This window comes from Penicillium digitatum, chromosome 1 (assembly GCF_016767815.1).
Source record: "Penicillium digitatum chromosome 1, complete sequence".
NCBI classification, from domain to species: domain Eukaryota; kingdom Fungi; phylum Ascomycota; class Eurotiomycetes; order Eurotiales; family Aspergillaceae; genus Penicillium; species Penicillium digitatum.
This window is the reverse complement of record NC_089384.1, coordinates 1288720-1300680: the sequence shown is the minus strand read 5'-3', so window position 1 is coordinate 1300680 and position 11961 is coordinate 1288720. Positions and strand designations below refer to the sequence as shown.

Genomic DNA, 11961 nt, shown 5'->3' with positions numbered 1-11961 from the left:
TTTACACATATTAGCTCGATACCCTAGCTGACTTTTGTAGAATTCTTTGTTCAATTTCTCTAAGCTTTTGTTGTCATTTGTAGACCTTGTAGGCTGTGATATTAGATGACGACATTCAGGAACACAACCCTTCCGTTCTCTTGTCGTCAGGTTATGGACTCCAAAATAGTACTGGATGGTATGGACGGGACTGCAGTGTCTGATGCCCTCTTAATTTGACCTCGTTATTACCAAGGCTGTCAGATTTGAGGTCAATGTAATGAACTGTTCCTGCTTTTATGTCAGACGCAGAATTCCATCAAAAAAAAAATTCAACATTGCTGCGGGCTCATACCTATAACAACTGTACCTACACTAAGTCAGTCTCTGAGACCATCGAGTGAAAAATGGACTTCGACGAATTCACTCAGCTTTCTCCGTTAAATGGAACGGCTACAAACCAAGCTGGATCACAGAAATCGACCGTGTTGATGAATTTGAAGTGAAGATTGGCCGCAGCCTTAAAATCCTCCGTCTTACCACTGCCGCCAATAGATGGCCACGATCTCCAACAAGAATACTCCGAGCTTTAGAGTCGCCATAGGTGAAAGTGTAGTCCAGTGAGAGTATTTTGCTTTTGCTAAAGCTTGGATGTACTCTGCGGTTGAATCGAAGCCGTGTCCAGAGGCAAGGCACATGAGATGAACATGGAGCCCATTCTTATCTGTGAATGGGTCCATATTATGATTAGGTACTCTTGAACTCCGTAACAAGGTGCCTATCACCGAGCAAATATTGTGTGCACAGGGTGAGGACGCAGTACGCATACACCCCATGCATTTTTTGAGTTCGAAAAGCAACGGATCTTCTAGGTCAAACCGTGAACGGTCCACTGAGTTCTCAAGTGGTAATCCCGGAAATCTTGTCATCAAGATCGAGAAAACACGACTTAAGGGCATATAAGCTTGTTCCCCGCAAGATAAAACTTCGGGAATAGGCCTTCCGACAGCTCTCGTCATCTTCATCGCGGCGGCCTCCACTAAACTCATTCAATCTGTCCATTATAGGGCTGAATCAACCGGCAACCGTTCAATGCGTGCGCCCAAAGGTATGTTGAACTATGAACAGTACCAACCTGAAAATTGGTATAATATCTCATGGAAGACACCAAACACCCTGTGTATTCCTCTGGATGCCGTAGGTTGGTAAGGCAGGGGGCAGTTGTCACAGCCTGATACAGTCAGAGGTAGCACATATCGACGAGTGTACGAATTGGAAAGGGGACAAGGGGGAGGGTAATACTCGCTGGTGGGGACGGTGCTCCTTCCAGAAAGATGGGTTTGATTACCTCATCGGGCCACCGTTCCAGGGTTCCGAGCAAGGTTAATTTAGACACGCAGGTTCGGACGGAAGGAGGGTCTACATTCCTGCACATGCGGCGGGTAAAGATAGGGCTTGGTAAGATGTTGCGGTAGGACTCCTACCGTAGGAGTTGAGACGAATTCGATTAAGCACAACGTCAACCCCTCGTAGGACTGTAATCTATCCAATTTTCGTCTGAAGTGAAATAAGTTACAACATGGTATAATATCACGATTTGAGAAAATTCCTGATTTTTCAGATGTTTTCTTTCCATGTTTCCTGTGTCATGTACAACATACACAGTAATGTGAGCAGAATGAAAGCAGCTTGAAACAAAATCGAGAAGTACCAAATAAAAGGCCGTTATTCCATCAAATGGGCCTGTGGTTTAGGGGTATAATACCCGCTTCGCACTAATACAGTGACTTGCGGGGGGTCCCGGGTTCAATTCCCGGCGGGTCCATTTCTTTTTTTTGGCATTTGTTTTTTTGGGTTCTTTGAGAGAACAGCTAGTTTACCCTCCATGTTTTGGTCTTTGCGTGAGGTTGATCCTTTAATAGTGGATAAAGTTGGAATCAACTCTGTGGTGTATAGTGAAAAGATACTTATGTTTCCTTGGTGTTGGGTTTCCTAGTTTTACGCAAAACATGTTGAACAATATACTACCAAAAGCAATATACTAAAGAGCATGTAATACCATAGGATTCTTCCACGAGGGATATGAATTGGAATAGTAAAACCCATCTGTCCATCTGCTTCGCGCCAGGGGATGAAGCCATAAATTTGGTTTCAATTCCACCCCTGTACTACATAGATCCATCTACCCCCTCACTAGCTGTTAATATGTTGGTAACAAAAATTGGGCAGTGGAATCAGGAGAAAATAAGCTCAAAGAGCGGTGTTAGTACCGAGTACTAGATTCCTCCAAATTCCATTGACTAAATGTGGCCTGAATTGAAATGCTATCCATGGACATAGGATACTCGACTTTGTACGGCGAAATATGTGATAGAGGCGTCAGACTGCGTCGACGGCACTAATCCCGATTCTGTGGGAGTTCTGTATCCGGAATTTGGCGTATGCATAGAGCGATGTAAGTATAAAAATCAAATAGGGTTTAGCGTTGAATGAGACCCATTTTTATGTGAATTATGAAGAATTAACTTGGGTTTTCGGCAAACCATACGTTGACATTACATGTGCACATTCTTCGGGATATAAACAACGTGTTTCTATATATGCCCTAATACTTCTGCGGCGGCAACCGGTTTAACCCGATGAATCTCGAACCCACCCTCGTCTCTATCCTCGCCTTTCTGAGGCCACAGGATCTGCCTCGTCAAACTGGCCCGAACCATCATGTAGCACACAAAGAAGTACATCAGCAGCAACGGTAGTATCGCCGCACACCCAACGATTTCAATAGGCTTACAGGAGAATGCCCTGCCAATAGCAAAGGTAGCGGTAATCAAGGCGGTATTAGGAAAGACAAATGAGAACCAGGTCATAGAAAAGACCATACGCCCATGCCCAATAGCCGACCAATGTGCTGCGCTTGCAACAATGAAAAAAAAGATGGCCAACCTAGGGAAGAGTTAGCCACGTAGACACAAATGATCGGAGAGTAGAACATACCCCCAAAGCCAAAGACATGAAAAATTAGCAACAATCTTAAACACATCGGCAGCCAGCGCCCCATTGCCCATGAAATCAGCCGGAAACGACCTCTTCGCCCCAGCCGCCATATTCACCAGCCCGGCAACCGTAAACCCGCTCGGTCCCACAGAAACAAACATGCCAGGACGGATATTTTCCCGCGGGAGCTTCTGCGTCATCAGTCGGTAAATGAAGGCCGAGTAAACCATCAACGAAACCAAAAATCCAACTCCCTGGATAGTCATGCCGCCAATTATAACCCGTAGAGAACGAGACGGTTCCAGCTTTGCACTGAGGATCCCAGCATGTGGGCCAATGATGAGCATTGGATAAGCAGGAAAAATCCAGATAGGAGTCATCTGCGCGATGGTGAATGTCTGCGTCGACCAAAGGAGAAGGTAGATGCCAGCCGAGAATATCACAGCCAGAGTGGCATCGATCCAAAATAAAATACAGACTGCGCGCATCAACCACGGACCTGTATTTTCGGGCCCGTATTGCGACACGTTGATTAAAATTGTGCCGAAGGATACTATCGATGCGGGCACGAAGAGTGATTCTGTTGGATGCCTGAATGACGCCTTGAATGTATACGGATAATGATAGAACCGAACAAGCAGGAGAGCCCAGATGATGAGATACAAAGCAATGTTGAGCAGGAAGACAGCGATCCCAACCGAATCCAAGCCCTTGAATCGAAATGGAACTGATTCTAGTTAGCAATGTGCAACCGAACAGAAGGAGATCGATCATGCGCACCTTGATATAAGACATTGGCCAGCCCACCCGTAGCCATCGTCAACGTAAAATAAGCCCACGTAACATGGCGAATGCGTTTCTTCCAGCTCAACTCGCCAGAAACCGTGGGTTTGAGCCCAAACAGGCTCAGCCCGTTATACTCCCGGCACGCACCGGCTTTCTTATCCGGGTTTGTATCTACAGTAGCCCGCGACGATGCTAGCTGCATTGCAGCCTCCAAGGCAGTCGAATGAGCACCGCAAACTCCGCCACCGGGGTACTCTTCAACGGCTCCAAAAGTTGAGAGAGCCCGCTCAGCATCTTCTATCGTTGGCGTTCGGTACCCGTCTTCGCCAGGACTTCGCATGTACCGAGGTATATCAGGTTCGCCCGCCATCACTGACTACTGCAGTTCCCCTCAACGTGCGATCAAAAGGCGGAATGAAAGCGAGGATATCTTAGACGGTTCCCCTCTCTTTTGGGATTTCTATTGTGCTGCTTGCCTGCGGATGGTGGTATGGGCGACAGTAGATGCGATACCACAAATTAACAAAGACGATAGCATGGGTAAAGAAGACAGTGTGTAATTATGGGTTGGATGAAACTCTTGACTTGATAGCAATCGCAGCCAAGAATCTCTGTAGAGAATAACAGTCGGGTCGTTGGGTTGAGAATCCAGGGGGATTAATGTGGGGACCGATGGCACGAATCTACCAGTGGCAATGGCAAACAGACCATCAATATTATACTACACAGAATGTTGTAAATAGCTGAAGGTTTGGTGCATCGATAGTTTTGATGTCGTTAGATCCCGTTTTCGGCACTCGAACATCACATACTAAGTAGTTATTCGGCACAGATAGGACGGTGTTGGTTGTATTGGTAATCGGCACGCGTCCTCCGCCACTAGACGCTTTCGTTTATACCGTCCATTTATGAGGACTTGTCATGTTTGAACAGTATCCTTGTCTTCAATCATCTCCATTGTGTTGCTTCGAGAGATGAGCAATGTAACCAGGTACGTGGATTCTCGGGGATATGTTTGAGATTGCGGAAAGCTCTAGGCTTTTTTTTTGGTGGAGTAGATTATTTCAAGCTGTTTTCCAATTTGTTAAAACGCAGTCCAGATCATATCTCCCAGCCACGTTTTATACTGTAAAAAAACCAAACAGGCAATAGGGCTTAGGGCTCAGTGTCATGCGCGGCTGTTTGATCTCCACTTGCCTGCGAGATGTACATGCCGTAGCAAGCTGTTTTATTTCATCATATAACTAGCTACAGTTTTACTATATAAATAAATTTGCTTCAGTCCATAATACTGCACCTCAAACATGTCGGGAATAACAGACATTCGCAGATCGGTGCTCATCACGGGGTAGGCTGCACGCGACTTTGGATATATATCGCCCACAGCGTCTGACACATACCGTAGATGTTCTCCAGGCGGAATTGGCAATTCCCTTGCGCGCGAGTTCAACCGAAATGGACTACGCGTGCTGGCCACCGCTCGTGATGCGGCGAGCATCTCTGATCTGGCAGACCTCGGTATTGAAACCTTGAGCCTTACAGTTGATGATCCGGAGAACGTGAAATCGTGTTTTGCGGATGTCGAAAAGAGGCTCGGAGACCAAGGTCTTGATTATCTTGTTAATAATGCGTGAGCTTCCGTTGACCTTTTTATCCGTGGACGGTATCTCCAGCTAATTTCCAACAGTGGTCGGAGTATGTAACTTCACTCTCGCGACTTCTGGCGTCAGTTGTTTGAAGTAGGTACTGATTACTGCAGATTATACCGTCCCAGCGATGGAAGTAGAGCTCTCCGAGGTTCGCCAAACGTTTGAGACCAACCTTTTCGCGGTCATTACAATGTGCCAGACTTTCCTGCCCTTACTTATCAAGGCGAAGGGTACTATTGTACAAATTGGATCCGTCGCTGGGGTAAGTTTGAGGTATATCCATCTTCGCAGATCCTATGTTACTGACAATCACCAGATCATCCCATATGTATTCGGTTCTGTCTACAACGCCTCTAAAGCAGCACTGCACTCGTTTAGTGACACGCTTCGCGTGGAGCTGGCACCATTTGGGTTCGTTAGATACGACCCCTAAAATATAAGATCATAATGTTGTGTTTTCTAACTATGATCAACAGCGTCCATGTTACAACCATTGTTACCGGCGGTGTTCAATCGCGCATTGCACGTACCGACCGTGCTCTGCAGCCGGGTTCCTTGTATTCCCCTATCGAAACTGAGTTTCTTACTCGTTTGAAGCATAGCCAGCACAACGCTATGCCGAATGATGCCTATGCTCGCAGTGTCGTTTCTCAAGTGTTGTATGGCTCAGCTCCATGGCGCTGGTTGTGGCCGTGGGCTCGTGGTCGCAAGGCCTGGATCTGGGAAGGTCGTGCTAGCTGGTTGATCTGGATGTTGTCGGGAGGCTGGGCTTGGTCGGGGCTGTTTGGTCGGGTCATGACTAAAATGTTTAAGCTGTGGAAGATCAAAAATGCCTCGGGCAAATAAGGAGGGGGGGGGGGGGGGGGGGGGGATCTTGATGTATTTGAGGTGTGAGTTCAGTCACTAGAATATAGTAATGAAGAACAAGACTTGGGACAAACGCGCTTAATAAAGAATAAGTACAGACATAACAAGTAAAAGGAACCAAAATGTAACTGAAAAGAGAAGTACCGACGTTGATAGCCATGTTCCGTTATATTCGCGTTGTCCCCGAATAGATGCTGAGTCAGGTCAGTAGCGACCGCTGGTTGGCTACGGCACCCGATTTTACCGCAATGCAAAGGTCACCCCGAAAGCAAGTGAAAAAGAAAGCTGTTCTCCTAGTCTACCAACTATCTAAACGGGCTTTATATCTTCGCCCTTCTACAAATCTCCCCCTCTCCACTCTCATTCTGATTCATCATGTTCAAGCTTGCTCGCGGTAGACCCGTTGTAGCGGCCTTTAAAGCTGCGACAGTGAGTTATATCTTCGATCGGGTCGCGCTCGTTTTATGGGATTGAGCTGACTTTGGCTATGAACAATAGCAACCCTCCATTCAGAGCAGACTCGCTTTGCAGAAGCGCAACCTTTCTATCCACGAGTACCTTTCCGCAAGGCTCCTTAAGTCGGTACGTGCACTCGCGTTGCACCCTACAGTCGCCCGAAAAAAAAAAAACAGGAACTCGGGGTCGCTGATCAACAATCTAGTACGGTGTCGGTGTCCCCAATGGTGAGGTCGCCAATACTGCCGAAGAGGCCGAGGCTATTGCCAAGTCCATCGGTAAGAACAACCCTGCTGAGTTTTCTCCTTGGAACACACTCGCTGAACATCATATTCCAGGTGGTGGTGATCTCGTTATCAAGGCTCAGGTCCTCGCCGGTGGCCGTGGTAAGGGTCAATTCGACAATGGTCTCAAGGGTGGTGTCCGTGTCATTTACTCGTGAGTTGAAAAAATTCCAGAACACATCTGGATTCCTGAAGCTGACAGATATATCTACAGTCCCACCGAGGCCAAGATGTTCGCTGGCCAGATGATCGGTCACAAGCTCGTTACCAAGCAGACCGGCGCTGGCGGCCGTATCTGCAACTCGGTCTACATTTGTGAGCGCAAGTTCGCCCGCCGTGAATTTTACCTCGCTGTTCTCCTTGACCGTACCACCCGTGGTCCCGTCATCGTTTCATCCTCCCAGGGTGGTATGGATATCGAGGCCGTCGCCAAGGAGAGCCCCGACGCTATCACCACCACCCCCATCGATATCCACGTCGGTGTGACTGATGAGATCGCCCGTACCATCGCCACCGACCTTGGTTTCTCTGAGCAGTGCATCGAGGAGGCCAAGTCCACTATCCAGAACCTCTACAAGTGCTTCATGGAGCGCGATGCTACCCAGCTCGAGATCAACCCCCTGTCTGAGACCTCCGATCACCAGGTCTTGGCTATGGACGCTAAGCTTGGATTTGACGACAACGCCGAGTTCCGTCAGAAGGAAGCCTTCTCGTGGCGCGATGTTTCCCAGGAGGATGCCGACGAGGTCAAGGCCGCTGAGTAGGTTGCCCTACCGAGAAAAAAGGTGAAAGAAACATTGACTGATTTATATCTTTTTCTAGGCACGGTCTTAACTTCATCAAGCTTGATGGTGACATCGGCTGCCTTGGTAAAGATCCTGTGAATTCTTCAAAAGTACATCGCAATGCTAACTCTTGGTTTTAGTCAACGGTGCCGGTCTTGCCATGGCCACCATGGATATCATCAAGCTTAACGGCGGTGCCCCCGCTAACTTCCTCGATGTCGGCGGTGGTGCCACCCCCGCTGCCATCAAGAGCGCCTTCGAGCTGATTACCAGCGATCCCAAGGTGTCCGCCGTCTTTGTTAACATCTTCGGTGGTATCGTCCGCTGTGACGCCATTGCCCAGGGTTTGATCAACGTTGTTCAGGAGATGAACCTGCGCACTCCTATCGTCGCCCGTCTGCAGGGTACCAACATGGAGCAGGCCCACAAGCTGGTATGATTACAGACCCGGTCTTTCCCTTGCTGGCCATGCTTTGAACTAACCACATCTCTTACTTTTTAGATCAACGACTCCGGCCTTAAGATCTTCTCCATCGAGGACCTCCAGAACGCTGCCGAGAAGTCTGTCCAGTTCTCCAAGGTCGTCAAGATGGCCCGCGAGATCGACGTCGGTGTTGAATTCACCCTCGGTATCTAAAAGGGTGATTACCTTTTTTGGTTATAATGATAGAGAGGGTAGGGAGCATTTTCATTTGCCTTTTTCCTGGGGCTAGCGAACTGAACCGAACCGCCGCAGTGACATCTTAGAGAGATCTTTGTAATGCTTTTGCGCCTGGTCCTGTGTCATTTATTTTCTTTTTGTCACTGTATTCTTGAGTATTTCTGAGTATTTCTATGACCTAGATCAGTTCCTAATCGGGATGTGTGAGAGATGATATATTGATCTTTCATTGTTTGTGTGAACAATTCCTTATAAAAATGCATATGTGCAGGGTTGATGGCTGCTTGCTCTGAGTGGGAATGACTCGTATTCGGCTGTATGGTTATTCAAGCTTTTCTGGTTGTCTAATCTGCGACTAGCTATTGCTAAGCCAGTGGAAGCCGCTCATGCATCGGTTGTCATGTCCTGCTTTTAGGTCTACTGGATTGACCGAGCATTGGCTGCGTACTGGAATTGTGGAATATGGAGGTCTCTTTGCGATCTTGGAGTTTTAAAAAGCTTGACAGAATCTGGGGGGTCAACAAATTCCATAGTATTTCCATGACGAATCCAGCAAAGAAGAACGAAGAAACCTGGGAGGGTTGTAAGGGGGTTTGTATATATTTGAGCCTCCAGATGTCGCTTACCGAAGTCCTTGGGTCACCTCCAGAGCAACTACCTTAAGACTTCACCCCACTGTTTGTGGGATTCAGGAAGGACACCCTCAAGAATCCCATCCAACACTGTCTTCCTAAAAGTCTCTTTTTTTTCTCTCTCCATTTTCCATTCATCTCAATACAAAACATGGACTCAACCACTCAACCCATTCTGGAGGGCTTTCTGGCTCTCCGCGACAACTCAAGCCGGCGAGCAGCGTGTGTCCCACTTCCAAAGTTTAGAGTCGGTTCTGACCGCTAATACAAAAAGGTTCAATGGGATCCTTGATAACTTAACTTCTCATGAGATACGAGAAGTAAAAAGTCGATTAGAGACGATGACATTCCAATGTGATTTGCTAGACAAATTGCCTCTTGAACTGGTGACTGTGTTAGTAAAGTACTTGGACCTAGCCGAACTTGTTCTACTCCGAAGAGTATGTCATCGTCGATTTGGATACTTGTGACATCGATTGACAGGTTTATACCACAAAGGTCTCCAAACGATGGCGCGCAATGCTCTCTTCAACCATCGTCATCACTGCTGCAATCAGATGCCATATGGGAAAAAGCGTCATCCAGCCTGATTTTATCTTAGCGGATTTTGATGCACTGATTAAAAAACGACTTCGAGCGGAAAGGGGAATGCCTGCTATTGTGGCTACAATTCCTTATGACTTGCCTCCTGAAATAGATGACGAGCTGAACAGAGACGGCATAAGCTATTGCAATGGAGTATGCGCGTGGATTGAACAATCCACAGATCGAACTACTATTTTCATGGTGGACCTGCCAAGCGGCAAAACCAGAACCCTCACAACAGTGAATCGAGAGGGATTTACTCATGTCCAGGTATCAGACACCTTGGTTTCAGCAACTTCTACTCGGGGGTCTGTAGCCGGAAAAGGAATCTCACAATGTTGAATGCACTTCTGATTGAACACGATAGGTATTGCCATGTTTGGAACATACCCAAAGAAGAGCATAAGTCTTTTCGCATTCCTTCGCTGCAATTTGCTCATTACATATCCATCGGATCAAAAGTCATGCTGAGCTACGCGGATTCCGTCCTCCACTTCTGTTTTGACTCGGGAGTCGCCCGTGTCATCAAAATCAGACCATTCATCCTTCTACTATCACCACATGCAAAGGAGGATGGATTCTTCGTCGTTTGCATCCGCAGAAAGAATGGCAATGATTCTCAACTACGGGAAGATGGTAGCTTGCTTTGGAAGTATCATCATTTTCAGATACAGAAATTCTCTGTCCACGAGAACAAATTTATCTGCACCTGGGAGCAATATCGAGAGCTACCTTTCAGAGATGAAAAATTATGGGGGTTTCAATGCGAACCAGGAGACACCACACTACCGTGCAGAGCGTCTCTGCGCTGCGGTCAAAGCTCTGCTTTGCTGGGATATTACACGACTGAATCCGATAGGACTCGTAATCAGACAGATGATCTTCCTCTGCAAGATGGGGTTGAATATGGTTCACTTTCTCTTTCATTCGAGGCAAATGATCGGATTACTGTACATTTTCGGCCCGCAGGGTTGAACTTTGAGAGTCCTCACGCCAATCTAGACTACTCAGCCCAGGGCCGTGGCTTGATTTACTGTTTTGAGGAGCATAACTTGTCGAAAAAAACCATATTGCATATTGGCTGTGAATTCTCAGAGCTCTCGCATGTCCGCAATACTAAAGCGTGTCGATTTGCATCCTCACATGCATTACTTTTTCCAGATGAGCGGTCATGCACCTCGGTTTTGGGTGATGGGGACTTTGTTATATTTCCTACGAATGGGGAAGTCTGGATCTGGTGCTTTGATGACACATGGCTCCCCTCTGGTATTCCTCATATGAGAATTACAACTTGGTGAATTGATAGGTGACAAGTGAGAATCTGCTGCAAAAATCACCATGTCAACTAGTCCGCTATGTAAACCCTGTCAAGCCCACCTGGAGACTAGCGGACTTTTGCAGTCAATGCAAGCTCTTTGTTAGGTTTTACTGTATGAACCAATATGTAGATATCCTGGCGAGACCTTTCCCGTTCCGTTTTAGTGATTGCCTCTTGCCGCTTTTTGATCACTGAGTAAAACTGGGCACGCCCCTGAGTACCCCAATCTCATCACTGGCCACTTCATGATCAACGTGATCTGCTCACTAAGCACCGCCTAATCACTCCCTAAGCACCCTTAGTTACTAGTCGGCCAACTTATCCACCTATGATCATTGTATAACCACTGTGATATAATCACACGCTAACATATCACGTGTGGCCTTCGACCGCCGATCAAAAAAGGACTAGCGTAGTGAATGTGACCGTCCGTTCTAGCGGTCTCGATCCTGTCCAAGGAAAAAACCTACAAAATCCTTAATTTATTCTTTTCCTTTATAGGCGGCGCCTCGATGTTACTGTGCTTAGTAGAAAAAAAAAAGGAATTTCTACCTATACCAAGTACGGTGCGACGTAGGTTGCCAATTGATAACCCCACTTCTTAGTATACGCGTACCCCCTACACGCTACTACTTCCGAGATTGTATATCTTCCTACGCCAAATAGAGACACGTTAAATTAGAAGCTAGAAGGAAGTACTTTCATAAAATGGATAGAGTTCTCTGTTCCTCCGTAGCCCCTTCGGTATAACGTATTTTCTTAGTAATGTGTAGTGTTCTAACAACTAAGGGTCTTAGTGATGCTACTAACGAAATAACTGCCATAGTATAAAATGACCCTATAGAAGCTAATCCCTTCTAGGTATAGCCTATAGTGGTCTAAGTACATCAGTGTTACTAGTCCGTGTTGACATCTACTCAGTGAGCCCAAGCACCCTCATCAAAGCGGCGGCAGATCAAATA

At 46.9% G+C, this 11961-nt stretch overlaps 4 protein-coding genes and 1 non-coding gene across 5 annotated transcripts; 4 read left to right on the top strand and 1 right to left on the bottom strand.

Annotated features, from left to right (window-relative positions):
• The first annotated feature begins 1718 nt into the window (after window positions 1-1718).
• Window positions 1719-1804, top strand: Pdw03_tRNA56. The gene has a single exon. It is a non-coding gene; the product is annotated as a tRNA-Ala (tRNA).
• Window positions 1805-2573: 769 nt separating this feature from the next.
• On the bottom strand, window positions 2574-4132 carry Pdw03_2768 (C4-dicarboxylate transporter/malic acid transport protein, putative; the record flags this gene model as incomplete). The annotated part of the gene is made up of 3 exons (XM_014682253.2): window positions 2574-2925; window positions 2977-3703; window positions 3757-4132. 3 exons carry the CDS (start codon window positions 4130-4132, stop codon window positions 2574-2576), a joined length of 1455 nt encoding a protein of 484 aa, XP_014537739.2.
• Window positions 4133-5066: 934 nt separating this feature from the next.
• Window positions 5067-6257, top strand: Pdw03_2767 (Succinyl-CoA synthetase beta subunit, putative; the record flags this gene model as incomplete). Its single annotated transcript, XM_014682254.1, has 6 exons — window positions 5067-5110; window positions 5168-5392; window positions 5450-5457; window positions 5522-5673; window positions 5728-5822; window positions 5888-6257. The coding sequence occupies 6 exons, from the start codon at window positions 5067-5069 to the stop codon at window positions 6255-6257; spliced, it is 894 nt and encodes a 297-aa protein (XP_014537740.1).
• A 396-nt stretch (window positions 6258-6653) lies between these two features.
• Pdw03_2766 (Succinyl-CoA synthetase beta subunit, putative) lies at window positions 6654-8440 on the top strand (the record flags this gene model as incomplete). Its single annotated transcript, XM_014682255.1, has 8 exons — window positions 6654-6707; window positions 6777-6860; window positions 6940-7012; window positions 7073-7172; window positions 7233-7778; window positions 7841-7887; window positions 7944-8236; window positions 8306-8440. 8 exons carry the CDS (start codon window positions 6654-6656, stop codon window positions 8438-8440), a joined length of 1332 nt encoding a protein of 443 aa, XP_014537741.1.
• An 807-nt stretch (window positions 8441-9247) lies between these two features.
• On the top strand, window positions 9248-10979 carry Pdw03_2765 (Cyclin-like F-box; the record flags this gene model as incomplete). The annotated part of the gene is made up of 4 exons (XM_014682256.1): window positions 9248-9318; window positions 9371-9536; window positions 9595-9989; window positions 10049-10979. The coding sequence occupies 4 exons, from the start codon at window positions 9248-9250 to the stop codon at window positions 10977-10979; spliced, it is 1563 nt and encodes a 520-aa protein (XP_014537742.1).
• Window positions 10980-11961: the final 982 nt, after the last annotated feature.